The following is a 16994-nucleotide window of genomic DNA, read 5'->3' as shown; positions in this document are numbered from 1 at the left end:
CTGTGGTTAGCCCCGCCTCAGAAGGAGACCGTCCAGTTCATTGTTTTCTGTGATGTTTCCCTGGGGATCTGGACTAGCATCATCAGCTCTAAGTGCAGAGCAGGCTAGAAGTCATGCTGCTATGGACACAGGGAAGACATGAAACAGTATGAGGCAGCACAGAGAGACTAATCTCTTTAGCTGCACAACGAAATCAAGTTAGCTTCCTTCTATGCTCTAGCTGTAACAGATCAGCACACTATCAACACATATTTGTGTTTGTCCAATGCATCTTACAAAATCTTTCTTGTTTCTGCTTTTTATTTTCACCAGAAAGAAACGCCGCTCGCCAATGCTGCATTTTGGGCTGCAAGGAAAGGAAACCTGGCTCTTCTCCAGCTGCTGCTGAACAGTGGGCGAGTAGATGTAGACTGCAAAGACAGTGTATGCACACAGTGCACATATAACCACAGTGCTGATTTTACTTTGCTTTCTGTAGCCTGCTGCACAGGGGTGTGGCAGGGATCTGACTTCAGACACTGAGAGTCTTTTGACGCTTGGACATGATTTAAAACCTTTTCTTGTCAGAAAGCAAGTTTGAAACTCAAGATAAAATAGCATGATGATTTACATCAGTAGCAAAGGGTTAGGAATTTGCCAGCACTCAAAAATGTGTCTTACATAGTTATTTGTGGCACTGACATTAAAAACACAGATTCTAGCACCTCAGGCTTCTCTTTGCAAGGAAATATCATTGTGGTAATAGATCACTCTGAAGAGCCAACTCAACCAAGCCCTAGCAGCAATGATTCTGTCAGCTAAAAGAGCTCCTCGTAATTAGCTTTTTAAAAAATAACCCTGGACCGCAGTTTCCATTTAAGCAACATAGAAGTCATTCTTGATGTGCAGCTATTTCCACCTCACATGCATGTGGTGAGCTAGACACAACCTGTGGTGGTGACAGAAGAACTGTTGGCCTCTTAACTTCTTCTTCCTCCTACCCCAGTATCCCCTACACTGACCCCAGAATGAAGAGACAGCAGGATTTCCCAGTATAGAGAAGCACAGATACGTGACTTGTTTACATCTTTATGACTTTTTATGTGGGTTGATGATGATAGGACATGGGGGAATGGTTTTAAACAAAGACAGGAGAGGTTTAGGCTAGGTATTAGGAGGAAGTTTTTCACACAGAGGGTGGTGACGCACTGGAACAGGTTGCCCAAGGAGGCTGTGGATGCCCCATCCCTGGAGGCATTCAAGGCCAGGCTGGATGTGGCTCTGGGCAGCCTGGTCTGCTGGTTGGTGACCCTGCACATAGCAGGGGTTGAAATCAGATGATCGCTGTGGTCCTTTTCAACCCAGGCCATTCTGTGATTCTATGATTCTATGACTGACAGATTTAGAGGGGTTTTCCTTACTGTAATTGGAGGAGTTGAAACTAGTTTTGAGATTTAAAATGGGTTGAGAGTAGAGATAATGTGCATATCTTTAGCATATGGACAGTTACTTGATTATGCCAAGCTACTGCAGATTGAGATTGAGATTGAGAAGTGCCCGGTTTTTCTTTGATTGGTGATGAGACTAACTTACAGGCAGTCATGCCTGTAAATCTAGCCTTAATGTGAATTTCTAGCCAGTAACATGAACCTGCCACATCCTCTCTTACTTAGAATGCATTCAAAGTGCAAGGATTTTCTAAGCTCATTGGCTTTAAGCTATTTTTTATTTATCTGTATTTCATTTTTACCGTGTAGACAATGACTTGTCATGCAATACTTCTGAAGATGATGCTTGTCATTCTGACAAGAGAGGAAAGGATGCATGAAGTAAGCAGGATAGAAATAGACGTAAAGAAAGAAGTTCTGCTACTGCTCAGTTTTTCTCAACATAAGACAAACTTTGATTAAGAATTTTTACAATGTGATGCAAAATATCCTGTCATCCTGTCAGACATACACATTTTCTAGACTAAAATATTGCTAAAATATTTTAATATGGTTAAGGCTGTATGCTGCTTTTTTGCAACATCACACATTTTTTTCTTTAGAATGAATTGGTACATATGAAGATTTTAGACTGATACATTTTATACTTTCATGTGTGGTCTTTATGTTGCCTGTACACCATATACATGTAACATAAGTCTTATTTCGGTCAATGCAGCAGTGGACTTACTGGGGTATTGAAGAAACATGGATGTGTTGTTCTGGTCTGGAAAGTTCTCTGATGCAATGTGAAGAGTCATGGAGAGAGAAAGAATTTGCTGTAGTCATTTGGATAGGGTATTAGTATTCAAGACACTTGGGTCATAATGCTGACTATGACTCACAATTAAATAACTCATATAAGTCACTTGCATCCTGTATCTAAGGTTATTCTTCTGGAAAGGATATAAAGATCTTTGACATTTTCAGATAAAAGCAATGTATAAGCCAAAAATATTACTGATATTTTTATTACACTTGTTTCAGGACAGTAATGTAAAGTCATTGGATAAATGTTCACTGAATGATCAGGCTTTGCACTGCAGGCAAGTCTGTAATTTATTTGCTTTAACACTTGCTAATTATTCATTTTCCAAGTGTTCTTGATAGAAAGTTTTAAACTGTCTGAGAATCTGTTCAGTGAAAGACTGCTCCCCCTTTCTGGAAAAGAGTGAACAGGATCTCTGAGCACTGACCATAAGCTTCCTTCAGCTGTTCAGAAAGCTTGTTTTATTGATTCAGCTCTTTCAGAAAGCTAGATTTATTGTTGGAGGTGTCTACTGAAAATACTGATCTGTTTTTCTTTATTCCCAGCTTGGCACAACAGCTCTGATGGTTGCATCTTACTATGGTCACATAGACTGTGTACGAGAATTGGTGTTGCAAGGAGCAGATATCAACCTGCAGAGGGAGGTAGGAGAAGTTCTACGTTGAAACAGGGATTGATTAAGTAACTACTGATTTACTGCAAGTAATAAAAATATGTTGTCTGCTGCTTTTTGCCAACTGCAATTGCTGTGCAGTGTATGAACAGGGTCTGTTCTCCTAAGGACATCAAGGAATCTGATGTCTGGAACTTGTAATAGAAAATGAGATGCCATATTTATAAATAATTCATTAAACATTTGCAGCATGTGAGGTTGGTGTGGAACAGTAATATCTCAGGTGTAACCCTCAGGTTACATCACTTATGCATTTATCATGTTACTCATTGTCACAGTAATTTACAACACCTCAGACAGCATCAATGTAATTTGATAAGGAGAAGTCCTTTACCTTATGATTTGCAGAATTTGGTCATTAACATGGAGTGCCCTTGCTAGCCCAGGCATTGTTTTGACTTGTTATACCCAGGAGTTCCTGCCTCTCATTCTGAGCCAACTCGAAATATTACATCACTTAATCACCTATACCCTATCCTGCCTGTCTGCTTTGCATTCAAGACATCTCTCACACCACTGTGTGCTTGTTTGCAGAAGGGAAAATATCAGCACTTAGTTTTGTGAAAGTGTCTTCCTCTTGTATTCTGCTCAAGTAATACTAAGGGGTACCTACAACCATTCTGGCTTGCATGGTGACTACAAGAGAGCACAGTGCCCTGGAACAAAGAGAGCTGTACTTGTCCCGAAAGAATTGCAGTTTGATGAGGACATGCAGTGACACGGGAAGATGGCAGGAAGAGCAAGACAGCAGTATTTTCATCACTTTAACAACCCAAGCAAATGTTTCTCATATTCCTTTGTTACCTGAAACATGATCATTAATCTTGAGATGATGACTTCAAGTCACTGAGTCAGTGAATGCTAAACTTGATGATGCCATGTTTAATGTCTTTGTACTAACTGGCCTAAGCTTGCTTTAACTATGATTGCTAGTATCTTCCAGTGTATCCTGTCCTAACAAAACATGTATTTAAACATGTACTTTCCCTTAGATAAACACTGCTTGAAAAGCAGCAACAAAAGTAAAAGTTGTGGACAGTTTTATGGACTTCCTGTTGAGTATCACTCTGGACATATTGAATCAGCAAGCCAATAAAAATAGAAACACTGTAATCCTCCAGAATCATTCTGTTGCTGAGAGGAAAGAAAATAGATTAAATTTAAGCCCTGAAGACCAAGGGCACTAATCTGAAAGTAAATCTACATACTCAAACCAGTGCTCTTGTACCCCCAAATTGTTATGAACCTCATGGAAAGGGGAGCCCAATAGATAAGCATGTGAGAGGGGGCTCTAAACTGGTCTTTATGGGTCATGTGCTATTATCACAGAAGTCTTTGGCACTGGAGAATTTAATCTTTTTTCTATTTTCCTGCACCTTTAGCATGTGATAAGAAAGCTCAAAATTTTGAAAGCATGCTTCTCTTTCCTCTTTACAACTTTTCCCTCCTGTCCAGCCTTTAAAATCTTCCAAAGTCATTTTTTTTCCTTATTTATTCAGGAAAATGTCAATGACAGTATCATATACAACAAGTATAAAGTTTTCACTTTCATTTCTCTATCAAGGCTAAGGGAAAGTAGGAGCAACAGGGCTGGCTTGAAGGCTGCTTGAAGGCTGCTTAGCTGGATGGGAAGATATTCATCCAAAAGAAAAGGATGACTTGTGCCAAGAGAAATAATGTTTTGCTAGTGCATAGTGAAGCAAAGTGGAGCTCTGATACGCTGAATAACCCCTGTGGTCTTTCCACACCTAGATTTAAGTTTATCCCGTGTTCCTGTTTATCTCAGACTGTAGCGACAGGTGGTAGAGGGCTTGGTTTCAAATGGCTGTTCGTCTCCTGTGTGACACTGCTGTTTTCTACCTCTGGGCTTTCTTTCCTTGTCTAAAGACTGAAGAGAGGTAGATGAATCCTGAGAAGTGTGTAAGAGAAACTCTGCACAAAAGCATAACTTTATTGTGATTCTCCAAGCATAAACAAGATTGTTTGGCTTGGAGAAGAAAAGGCTTCAAGGAGACCTCATTGTAGCACGCCAGTATTTGAAGGTAGCATATAAACAAGAGGGAGAATGACTGTTTACGAGGGTGGATAGTGGTAGGACAAGGGGGAATGGTTTTAAACTGAGACAGGGAAGGTTTAGGTTAGATATTAGGAGGAAGTTTTGAACACAGAGGGTGGTGACGCACTGGAACAGGTTGCCCAAGGAGGCTGTGGATGCCCCATCCCTGGAGGCATTCAAGGCCAGGCTGGATGTGGCTCTGGGCAGCCTGGTCTGGTGGTTGGTGACCCTGCACATAGCAGGGAGTTGATGATCATTGTGGTCCTTTTCAACCCAGGCCATTCTATGATTCTATGATTCAGTATGTGATGCTAACCAGTTATCTCAGTGCAATGAGAATAAAACTGACCCCTCACCTAAGATACTTTGTGTCCTCTGGAGCCCTCAAAATCATCGTATCTTTTCAGATGATGTTCCATTGATTATGCTTAATAAGTTTTAATCTGAAATGTGTACTTTGGTCAAGCATGTTATGTGTTTGTGGTTTTTATTAATCCTTTTTTTTTTTTTTTTATTAATCCGTACAGTCAGGTGCAACTGCTCTGTTCTTTGCTGCACAGCAAGGCCACAATGATGTGGTGAAGTTTCTCTTTGAATTTGGAGCCTCCACTGAATTTAAGAATAAGGTGAGATGAAGAGTCTGGTTTTGTGTGCTGATAAATTCTAACTGTCAAGGATGTTGTTTCTTCTTTGTTTGAAATGTATTCTAGCAGTAGCAAGATGATAAAAAAGATTTCCTTGCTTGAACATTTTCTGAATAGTGTGAGTAGTACAATATATTTTGAAAATACTAACTTGTGAAAATATTTACTTATGCTACTTGGACTTAATGGCATAATTTGGTCAGAGATCAGTCCACTGATGGTGAGATCAATCTTTCCTCTGAAGACATTCTACAACACGAGAAGAAGGGATCTCTTTGTACATGTCAGGTAGCATCCTATTTTAGGTGTATATTTACTCCGCTTGCGCATACAGAAATTTGGCAAGTCTTTGCGTACCACTGTAGCAGACATAAGAATATAATGGTTTCAGTTCTCCCTAAATTACCATTTAGCCATCTGTGACAGGAAGATGAAATACACCTTATAATGTCTATTTGTTGTTGTTGTTCAGGCTGGCCCTTTTTCAAAATTTAAAGTAACTGAAAGAGCTTGGGTCTGATTCATCATCTCTCACAGAATAAATGGCATTAAGAGCAGGTATGCTGGCCACAGTACATCAACTCAGTTTCTTTGCTCAAGGCAGTACTGACATTCTGCTTTCAGCAAGCAGAGTCAAAAGCACCCGATTTTCATGAAGCATTCTTGCCCTTGATGTGGTGGCCACATTTCAGAGTACTGGGGCTGATGTAGCTGAAATTCTTCATTTCCATAATCTGGGGAGGACACTACCAGTCACTTAACTTGGCATCTGTAGTGACATGTATCTGAAGAAAAATAGCTCTTTACTCAACAACAACCATTTTTTCAAGATGTTGTCATTGTAGCTATCTCAACCCATACCTACTTTTCAGAATCCCTTAAAACATAGGCTTTAAATACAAGGAGAACTGATGGAACATCACTGGGAGCTCTTCAAGCTCTAGGAATTGTAGCAGATATTACTGATCAAAAACATAAAGGTTTTTGTGGTCATGTAGCTCATGCATGTCTGTACAGTAGAGTGAGCATTGTTTCTGCTACTGCAGAGAATTATGCTAGATTGGAATTTTTTTTTTTTTTTTTTTTTTTTTTTGTCATCTTATTGTCTAGATAGAACTTGGGACAGTGACTGCAGAGTGATGTAGGCAATGTTTCTTTGCTTCCCTAACTCAAAAGCAAAGCTAGAAGTTTATTTGCCAGTGAGTTTTACACTGTGTTTTGGCAGCCTATGATAAGGAACATCATGACCACAGCAGAAGCATCAATCAGTAAAATTAAAAACATGAATGAAATTGTGATTTAACACAATGTGGAGTACAGTATTAGAACTTAGCACCATAGGAGGTTGCAATGGATTTCAAAGGGTTGGGTAGTCTCATTTGTTGGAGAAAGCTGCATGTTAAAATACGTTTTGCTCCTTAGTCCTATTGTGGGGTGAAGCATCACAGTGAGGGTAGCAAGAGTCAGGATGAAGCATATGTAAAGTTAGCAAGATTCAGAAAAATATTCTTTTCTCACATTCAGCTGTATACAATTGGGTGAATTAATTTACGCTGTTCTTTGAATATCTGACCTGTAGTCAGGCCACAAAAACCCTACTGAAGGAGAAAATGTGTCCCAGCCACAAAAAGCCTGGACTACTCTTTGGGACAAAGCATAAAGGTGGGCAGTGCTTTTACTGAGGGAGGGAATGCAGCAAATGCAGGAAAGGATGGAAAGCAGAGACTCAGTACCTTATTATGTGTATAGGGACAGTCACATCTTCAACAAGCCTTTGCACAGGCTTGTTGTGAACTAGGTGTTTGTAAACAAGTCGAGACTTGGCCCACAAGATGAACAGCAGGCCTGCAATCATCTGATCCTTCATGACAATAATGTGATCTGCTTTGAGGAATGCAAAACAAATTTGTGAGTCACTGAGACAGATAAAAAGGTGCAAAGATTCAAATGACGGGAAAATCTTTCTGCATTCAGTCCCTCCTGATTCCTTCCACTACTGGACAAATGCAGTTCTATTTGAGGCACCATTGATAACATACTGCATTGACAGCTTGCATTTCCCATTGGTTTTTTGGATTGTTTTGTTGTTGGTGTCCAATTTTCTGATTTAATAGTATGAATTCCATAGCTTGAAATTATTACATCAATTTTTTTTTTTCTGTTAATGGGTTACTAAGATAACAGGCTTCTCTATCCCACCCTCCAAATTCCAGAGATGAAAAAGCTAACAAAATATGCCTTTCTAAGTCAGAGATAAGGCATTTTCTGATTGAAGCACTCAGCTGGGAGCAGTGCTGGAAAAGAGGACTTTCTATTATAAATGAAGATGTGGAATTAAAATACGATCAGAGATTAAAGGTAACTTAGGAAATAGACACTTCAAAACAAGGCAATGCAAACCCCACTGTCTTCTTTGCAATGCTATTCTCTATAAATTTTAATTACATTTGTTACTTATATGCAAGAGTTCAGGAGAACAAGCTTAATACAAGAATTCTTGTTACGCTTTGTATCATTTCAGTTGATATTCACTGTGACAGTCTGTCTAGTATCAACTGGTATAAATTTTTCTTCAGAGTGTCTGCTATGATGCCATGTTTTGGTTCTAGAAAAGAAACAATGTTGATAACACACCGATGTTTGCAGTTTCTGCTGAGCAGTGTACAGAGCCAAGTCTCAGTATAGAGCCAAGTTCTCAGCAAAGGGCCCGAGCAGCTGGGAGGGAACAGAGCTAGGACAACAGGCTTAAACTGGCCAAAAGGATACTCCATACCATATGACATCAAGCAGAAGGAGTTTTGAAGGGAGTGGGAGTGCATCTTGCACTCTTCCACTGCATGGAGGGCTAGATAGGCATTGATATGGGAGGGGTGAGCAATTGCTTGTGCATCACTTTTCTATATACATTCATATATATGTGTATGTGGTCATGAGTATTCTTTTCCTTTTCTTTATCTTAGTAAATAGTTTTATCTCAACTGATGAGTTGCACTCGTCTCTCCACAAACCCACTGAGAAGTGAGGAGTGAGCAAACAACTTTGTGGTGCTCAGCCACCTGCCGAGTTAAACCACAACACAGGCAAAGTGAACATCCCTAGAAATAAGGATTAGAGATTTGTTTTTTTTCTTAGTCTGTGACATGTTATGAGCATGTGTGTGGTTTCCATGATGGCATATTTTCTGAGCGATGCTGCAGGTCACACAGTGTGTTGGAGACTATTTTTCAGCAGGTAGTAATGGCAGAAAACCAATTTCCCTCCCTTGTAGTGCATTTCAGAGAAAGTAAAACACTGTGTACTTCTAAGGTACTTGCAAGCAATGATGACAGAGGTAAAGGAAGAGGTAGGCAAATGGAGATGTACAACCCAGATAGCATGTTCTTATTGGATGCTGTCCAAGTGCTTATGTGGGAGACTGGCAGCTAATGTATGCACTGCCAGTAGGGAGAACAAGGTAGGGATAAGATAAAACTGTTTCAAGAAAAGAACAGCAGAGTTAGCTGAGAGGACTGCCTCCTCTCTGAGTTCCCAGCTTGCTGGAATGGTCTGCAGTGAAGGATTATTGGAAGCTACACTGTGTCAAAACAACAGGGTATGAGCAGCAAATGAGCACAAGGCTGAGCGCTTTCTCTCAGTGCTATTGCCTGTTAACCTCCTGCTACAGAGCAATTATTGCCCTAGAAGTGCCTCTGTGATTGCTCACATGTCGCTGCTTCCACTTTCTGCCCTGCTCGGAGTTTCCAACAGGCTTGCCAGTATCAAGGATGTTGCTTCAGCATTTTGTTTCAGCTGAGGCCAAAAAAAATAAAGTGGGAATCACATGGCTGCAAGGGATTTTAAAACTCAGGCATTTACTTCTTTTTTTTACATCCTTCCATCTACTTTCCCTGTAGCCTATAAAACAGTGGGCTCTCCAGACAGAATTTTCTGGAGAAAAGGCCCTTGTGCTGGCCAAAGGGGAAGAAAGTATAAGGGAAAGCAAGATGAAAGCTCAATAGGAGTTGGAGGATGATTTTTTTTTCTATTAAAAAATGTGGAACTTTGTAGCATTTTATCAAACATTGTGAATTCCTTGATTTAACTGAATGCTGTCTTCCATAAGGTGCTTTCTGTGTAAAGGATTCCTGTCCACAGTTTCCCTTCTTGGAGCGAGACCTGTTGCTGTTTATCATAGTGGTACTTCCACCTGTGTAAAAGCTGTGACATCTCTAACATGGGATCACACCGTTCTGCTCCAGACACGTTGTTTATGCTCTGCTGTGCTGACTGTGGTTAGGCCTGCTCTTTGTTTGGGATCTGTCAGTTGGTTGCCTCCAGAAATTATGTCAATAAGCAAACCATCTTCTTAAAATAACAGTTTATGGAGAACACAAGGGTTTTAGAAAATGAAAAACAAGTCATAAAGCAATAAGCAGGTCATAAAGCAATAAACAAACTACTCCCATATGCGTCTGAATGCACCCATTTCTTTACAAATGGGGAGCCTCAATATTTTTAAGCTTCTCGTAAGTCATCCTTCCCTACATCTCTACAGAGGACAACCACTCTTGATAGCTCACTTTTTCTTAGCTTATCAACATGGAGAGGTACAGTTTCCTTCAGGGAAAGTTCTTTAAAATATCCGTGTTATTTTTTTTTTCCATTTGAAGTCCTTTGATCTGGCAACTCAATACTCAAGCAAAATGGTTTTCAGCTGGTTGTAGATAGGAAATAGGTTTCATGAAGCTACTAGCTTTTGCTATTGTTTTCAAGTTTGTAGAGGTAGGGTTTTTTTGTGTGTATTTTTCTGTTGTTTTTTGTTGTTATTGCTTCAATCCGGGAACTATTGTGGTTGCTTTCATGTTTTGTTCCAGCAGTTCCTATTAATATGACAGGAAATCTAGAGACTCACTGTAGCTACAGAGCAACTTAACTTCACTGACCAGGTTGTCTGCTTATATTTACTTAAATATCCCAGGATTAATATGCAATTCTTAAATTGTCACATAATGGTTTCACATCTGTGACTTTGCTGACAGTGATGCCTTGCTTGCTTTCTAATATTGCATGGGGGAAAGGTAAGAGACTTTAAGAGTAGTTACAGGCAGTCTCTGTGGATTATTTCAGCCATGTCAGACCTTGAGTTTTCGCAAGAGTTATAGGCATGAAATAGCACCATAGATTAATAAGTTTGATTGGCACATCCTATTATAAAAAATTCATTCAGCCATTCGGGTGTAATTTCTCTTGCTGGCTATCTGTCCATGTGGAAAGTTTCAGACAAGACTTTGGAACTGTTTCAGAGAACAAGGCTGAGGGAAAATACAATATTTTGCCCACATTAATAACAGCTGTGGAAGCCATTTGTTTGAAATGCTTTGTGGAAGAGCAGCTTGAGACTGGGAAAAATTAAGGAAGGAAAGAGGAAATGTTTGGTATCAACGATGTGGGGTGTGCATCATCCAGGCAGATGATAAAGAACCTCTCCATACCAGTGTCAGAAATGATGGCAATTTTTGAGCGCATTCACCAGGACGTGGCGACCCCTGCATTTGTGTCTCCATTGTTTCCTCTGTCTTGGAGTTGTCAGCCAGCAACAGTGAGGCATTTTTCAACCCAGATGTCTCCTGTGGAATCAGCTGTGCAAGCCAGACTCAATGAGCACACCTAGGCCTACCTTCAGTGTAACTGCCACAGAAAAGTATTGGGGATATCACTGATGATTATGGATTTGATTTGATACAAGCCTCCACATTTAGCTAGCACACTTTTAGATGCATCCTCCCTACTCTCCTTCAGGCCAACAATCAGCAGCTGAAAGGCAGAACATGACAGGGCATGAAGTTCTGGTCAAAGAAGAGAAGATGATTGGTAGCTTCTGGAGCAGGTAAAGGGTGTATTGTGTGCCAAACTCTGAAAAGCAAGCCTTAAAATTTGCTTATGCTGTAAGGTGAAGTTCAGTCCAGCATCTTCTTTTTCAACCTTCTGTACCCTTTCTTCATTTTGTTCACAGGATGGAGGTACTGCTCTTCTAGCTGCTTGTCAGTATGGGCATGCAAAGGTAGTGGAAACTCTGTTGAAACATGGTGCCAACATTCACGATCAACTTTATGTGAGTTACTTGACACGGATAATACTGATAATACTGTGGATGGAACAAGTGTGCTGTTGGTTGGACAGCAGCAGATACTCTAGCTCCAGCAAAGAGAAGCATTTGCCAAACATTGTGGTTTTTTAGTTCTCTGCTGCTCTAAGTTGTGATTTTTTTTTTGTTAACTGTCTGCTTTGTGTTATTTTGGGAAAAGTGCTACAAAAACAGAAAAGATGATTTAGCTTCCTTTCGGTTCATTGTCTGCATGAAGGCTGAGTTCAAATCTGCATCAGATTTGTGATGTCTCTTACTGTTGAACAAAAGCTCAAAATGTCGTTTTCTGTCACATCAGGTTTGCGCTGCAGACAGAAGTGTGAATAACTATAAGCCCACTGGGGTATTTGAGAATCAGTTCATCAGTTTTCTGCCAAGAAGTGCAGAAATTACGTTGTCTTTAAATCAGTTGCTTTGTGTTTTTTTCCTTAAATATCAGTTAAAAAGATGTCATTTGGTATCTTTGCATCTCTATTTTGTCAGTTCTTTTGGCAAAGAATGTTAAAATGACTGAACTAACAGTGTTTAGTTGGCTTTTCAGAAAGCTAGATTGAGCCAGTGAAGTATTAATTTACTTCAACAGAAACTCAAATAAGTTGAACTTTTCAGCATTCAACAGAAAGGAGTGGCAGGTTTTCTCTTTGCTTCCCGCCTCTCTCTCCTACTCCAGGGTAGAAGACAAGGCTGACAAAGAACAATTTGTTCACTGTGAATATACAGAGTTTTTCAGCCATTCCTATGGGATTTGCAGGATGCTGTCAGTCTGAGGGCTGGTGATGACAGAAGTCACCAAGATGCCAGGGGCCATGTGCTGGTTGCACAAGGAGTCCCCAGCTCTGTGAGGCCACCACCCCATATTTATAAAGACGGGTGTTCCATTGTCACTGCTGTCAAGTAGCAACAACCTTTCTAACCTACAGGCAGTTTGTCATGCTGTGCTTGGAAATCCCAGGACTTTCCACCTGGTTAAAAATAGCAGTACTATCACACCTGCAGATACTTTACGGGCAGTAAAATGACTTCCTTATTGCCTCTCCTAGGAATGAGAAATTTTTGCATTCAGATTTAGAGATGTATTTCTATGACTTTCAGTCATTAAGCAAAACCGGTCAGTAACATCTGCCTCAAAAATAAGAACGCAATCTCTTAAAAATGAATGTTAACCTGGCTCCTTTTCTGGGACATTGCCAAGCAGCTTTTGTGCAGCAGTATCTGGCTGGCAGTTTTAATGGCAGGCAGCCAGAGGAGAAGGATTTTGAGCATGCTCTTGGGCAGTCCTCCCCCAGACGATCAAGATAGATGTTTTAATTTTAAGTTGACTCATGTGAGGAGTAGAGGAGAAGACAAGAGAATAACTAAACAATATCACTTGCAGAAATATTTAATGGCCTCTAAGCAGCTTGTTGCAGCATCTATTCAAATCAAGTACAGAAACCAAATAATTAATTTTAAAAAATGGTTGAATGATAGGCAAACCAAAGCTCTCTATCTTGGTTGATGCTATAATTAAGATCTCATTTAATATTACACAACCTTGTAAACTTTCTAAATGGATGTGTTCTTGCTATGTGTGCCTCTTGAGGAAGCCTGCAAAGCACCCAATATCGTCATCCTGTTTCATGCATTTGCAAAGCAGTCAAAGAAAACAGCCTCCTCGAGGACCCAGGGGCAAATATTCATCTGCAGTACCAGCAGATATCTCTCTTCTTTACCAGGGCAGTTGTCATGAAATCAAGATCAAAATTTTTACCTCCAATTCTTGGGCTCTCTATTCAGCTCATGCTTCAGGCCTGAGTTTTATAGGAGGAGGACCTCAACAGTATGTGTAAGCAGATAACAGCATTCATTCCAACCTGGTGATATACCAACAAAGTTGAAAAAGGGTTTCTGCCAAAATGCCCTGTATTTTGGAAAAATACAAACAGGAGGTGCCCATAAGATATACACCTGTACATTTGAGACATGGTGGGGTGTTCACTCATGGCTCTACTTAAACCAGAACATCCCACTTTCTGGGAATACTTGTCCTAGAATGCTCAAAATGCAATGTGTTGCCTTCTAGTCCTTTGGATGGATTTCAGTGTAGTTTGAATATTTTTCATAAAATATATATATATATATATATATTAAACTTCATAATTTTTTTCTTGTGGAAAAAATCTTATGTGAATCCAACTGTTGTGCATTTTCTAATGCTGATATCTCCATGTGAAAGACATGGTGAGGAAACATAAATCCCAAATTAGTTAATTCTTTCACAAGCCTTCCATAGGGAAATGATGGTTTCTGATAGGCTAAGAGATACCCTGTCTTGCATGTGTTACTTTTACATGCTTACCTACAGAGTCAGTCTCTTCTGCAAGATGTGCCAGAGCAGCAGCATGGTAGTTGCTGGCGTGTCATAGCAATGTAGAACTGTACTCACTCCTTCAGTCTAAAGGGCAGGCTTCAGTGCTAAAGTCTTCAGCTCTGCAAAGCCCTTGGACATGTTTTCACCACGTGCATCTGTGTGGCAGAGCACTTCTGTATAGGCACAGAAAATTAAGTGAACCTAAATAAAAACATTTTGCTAAATATGAATGGATTTCTAGTTATGAAGTTATACCTTGGTGATAAACAAGATGTTTGGTATTCCAGACCTAGGATTTAATGCTCAGTGTGATACACAATGGCAGCTGGTATTTATGCATGCTGAAAGAAATTATTACTATAGTTTGTTATCATAGAATCATAGAATGGTTTGGATTGGAAGTGACCTTTAAGATCACCTAGCTCCAACCCCCCTGCTGCAGGCAGGGTTGTCTCCCTCTAGACCAGGTTGCTCGAAGTCCCATCCAGCCTGGTTGAACAAGACTTGTGATTTTAGACATTGTTTCTTGAGCTTAGCTGTATATATGATGTTCCAGTGCATAATGGATTAGAAGGGAGAACATACTTGGTTTTTTTTTAATTAAAAAATTATGTCATTGCAACACAGTGTAAGCTGGAGGTATTTGTTCTTAGGATGGAGCTTCTGCAATTTTCTTGGCAGCTCAAGGAGGCTATCTGGATGTCATCCGATTGCTGCTTTCTTCAGGAGCAAAAGTTAACCAGCCTCGGCAGGTAAGCTCCACCCTTCAAGGCAGAATTGGTGTCTAATTACTAAACTTTACAGTTATTAAAAGTTAACACTGGAATTTTTACTGGGCATTAGGTTCCCATGGTGGGCTTTCACTGGAAGGTGGAATGTGGCTGTGAGTGTATCTGTGTTTTAGTTCAGATTTGTAGTGTGGATTTGAAAGAAGCACCCCCGTCATTTCTGCTTGCACACAACCTAGATTGTTTCTGTAAAAAGTGAAACTAGAAGCTGTGTTTTATATGTGCAATAATTGTGCTTCAAACCAAACAGGGATCAGACATCTGGCTATTCTTCTGGACAACTTTGAACCACGTGCAGGTTGGGTATGCTTGGGCCATGCGACCAGGCTAAATCAAAATGAAACTCTCAATTTGTATTTGATGATGATGTAAGTGCCTTGCACTACCTCTTGCACTGCTGTACCAAGTTACTTGTGAGCGTGAACACGTCCTTGTTCTTTGAAAATTTTGGAAACACTTGGAAAAGCTTGTGAAATACAGTATTATATTTAGTATACCTGGTTTTGAAAATATCTATCAATATCAAACCTAATCTTTGACAAAGCCTTTCACATGCAGTTTTACTATGCACTCTCATTGTGCACTTTGAAACTCAGGCTGGAGCATTATCCAACGGAGAGGGAGGCTGGCAGCTATGCCCTGCACGCCCTGCACTGATCTTCTCATTGCTCCTAGGCTGCTTCCATGCTGTCTCCCTAGGTCAAGGTTATGGAGTGTTGTTGGCTGTTAGTTAATGTAGTCTAAAAAATCAATATGGAAAGATAGATCACTGTATGCATTAATGCCTTTTGAGTGGGTTAAAACAAAGTTGGGGAACCTTAGATTTACCTCAACCAGTTTAGTCTATGTCACCATAAAAACCACACTCTATGCCAGCTACTGGGAAAAAAAAAATGTAATTATAATGCTTCAGCTAATTCTTTCTGACAGTACTTTTCAGCTCTCCAATACAATTTCTATAACACAATGCTTTGTGATGCATTTTTAAATCTTAGTTGAGGCAGAGGCTCAGCTCCATGTGAATGTTCCTCCTGGCTATGTTTTGTCTCTGACAGCATGGGCTCAGTTTGCTTCAGGGTACCTCCGATCCCTGCTAAGATTATGGCTGGATAGGTCTGAGGCATTTGTGTTTAGGCCCACTGTAATCTGAAGGATTTCCTTAACAAATCAAATGTTTTCACTGTTTAATTAGTAAAGTAATGGTTGGATGGACTTCAGCCTCTTTCTTGCTAACAAATTTGTGCTCTGTTCAAAGGTGACATGGTGGTCACCAGGAATGTAGGCTTACATGGGGCAGTTTTGATGCCAAATGGCTCTTACCATCAGTTATAAACTGTGCTGCTCTTCCTGCTGTAGGAAACCATTTTAAGCTGTGTAACACTGGATGTAAGGAATCCAGCGTCAGTTCATGCTTCTCTTCCCTTCCTCATATGTCCACATTTTCCTCTCTATCTTGTGAGTTTGAGGTCACAATTCATTTTCCTGACCATGTGCATGTTCACAATGCGTGTATTCCTGCTTCTACAGTGGGAGAGTGCTTCTACAGTCTTGTGCCCCACTTTCTAGTCCTTCAAGGTTTCCGTTGACACATGGGCACATCTCTGGTGGCACTGGATGCCTTAGTGCAGGCCCTCTGACTCAGCTCTCACAAGGCTGAATAGTGAAGCCTTCTGGAGAGTTTCTTTCCTGGAAATGTCATTTCTCTTGATTTTTAGTTTACTTCTACTCTTCCTGACATTGTGATGGGGTCTCCATGGAGCTAGATTGGAATTCTTTTTTGTCATCTTATTGCCTAGACAGAATTTGGGACAGTGACTGCAGAGTGATGTAGGCATTGTTTCTTTGCTTCTCTAACTCAAAAGCAAAGCTAGAAGTTTGTTTGCCAGTGAGTTTTACACTGTGTTTTGGCAGCCTGTGTCCAAGCAAGCTTTAGTTTGACTGGCTGAGTAGATTCAAAATACTCTGAAAATTAATATTTTTACACATGCAGTGTAATCACATATATGTAAGCCAGTAAAACCACACTGAGTACAGACTTCAGACTTGGCTTACCTGTTATAAACAATAATTCAGCTGGTGTAATAATACAAGAAGACTGATAGGCAGGGGAAGAGTGACACTGAA

At 40.2% G+C, this 16994-nt stretch overlaps 1 protein-coding gene across 1 annotated transcript in view; it reads left to right on the top strand.

Annotated features, from left to right (window-relative positions):
- The window catches only part of ANKRD29 (ankyrin repeat domain 29), a gene marked incomplete at its 5' end in the record, with an annotated part of 31885 nt that overhangs the window by 4080 nt on the left and 10811 nt on the right, over positions 1-16994 (top strand). Inside the window, 5 exons of the mRNA XM_042869481.1 lie at positions 313-423; positions 2781-2879; positions 5492-5590; positions 11601-11699; positions 14736-14834. Coding sequence (XP_042725415.1) covers positions 313-423; positions 2781-2879; positions 5492-5590; positions 11601-11699; positions 14736-14834 — 507 coding nt within the window. The remainder of the gene's footprint in view (positions 1-312; positions 424-2780; positions 2880-5491; positions 5591-11600; positions 11700-14735; positions 14835-16994) is intronic.

Source organism: Lagopus leucura, unplaced genomic scaffold, assembly GCF_019238085.1.
Source record: "Lagopus leucura isolate 7727_CA_CO unplaced genomic scaffold, USGS_WTPT01 Super-Scaffold_100002, whole genome shotgun sequence".
NCBI lineage: Eukaryota > Metazoa > Chordata > Aves > Galliformes > Phasianidae > Lagopus > Lagopus leucura.
The sequence above is the reverse complement of the archived record's forward strand: the minus strand, read 5'-3'. Positions and strand labels throughout refer to the sequence as shown.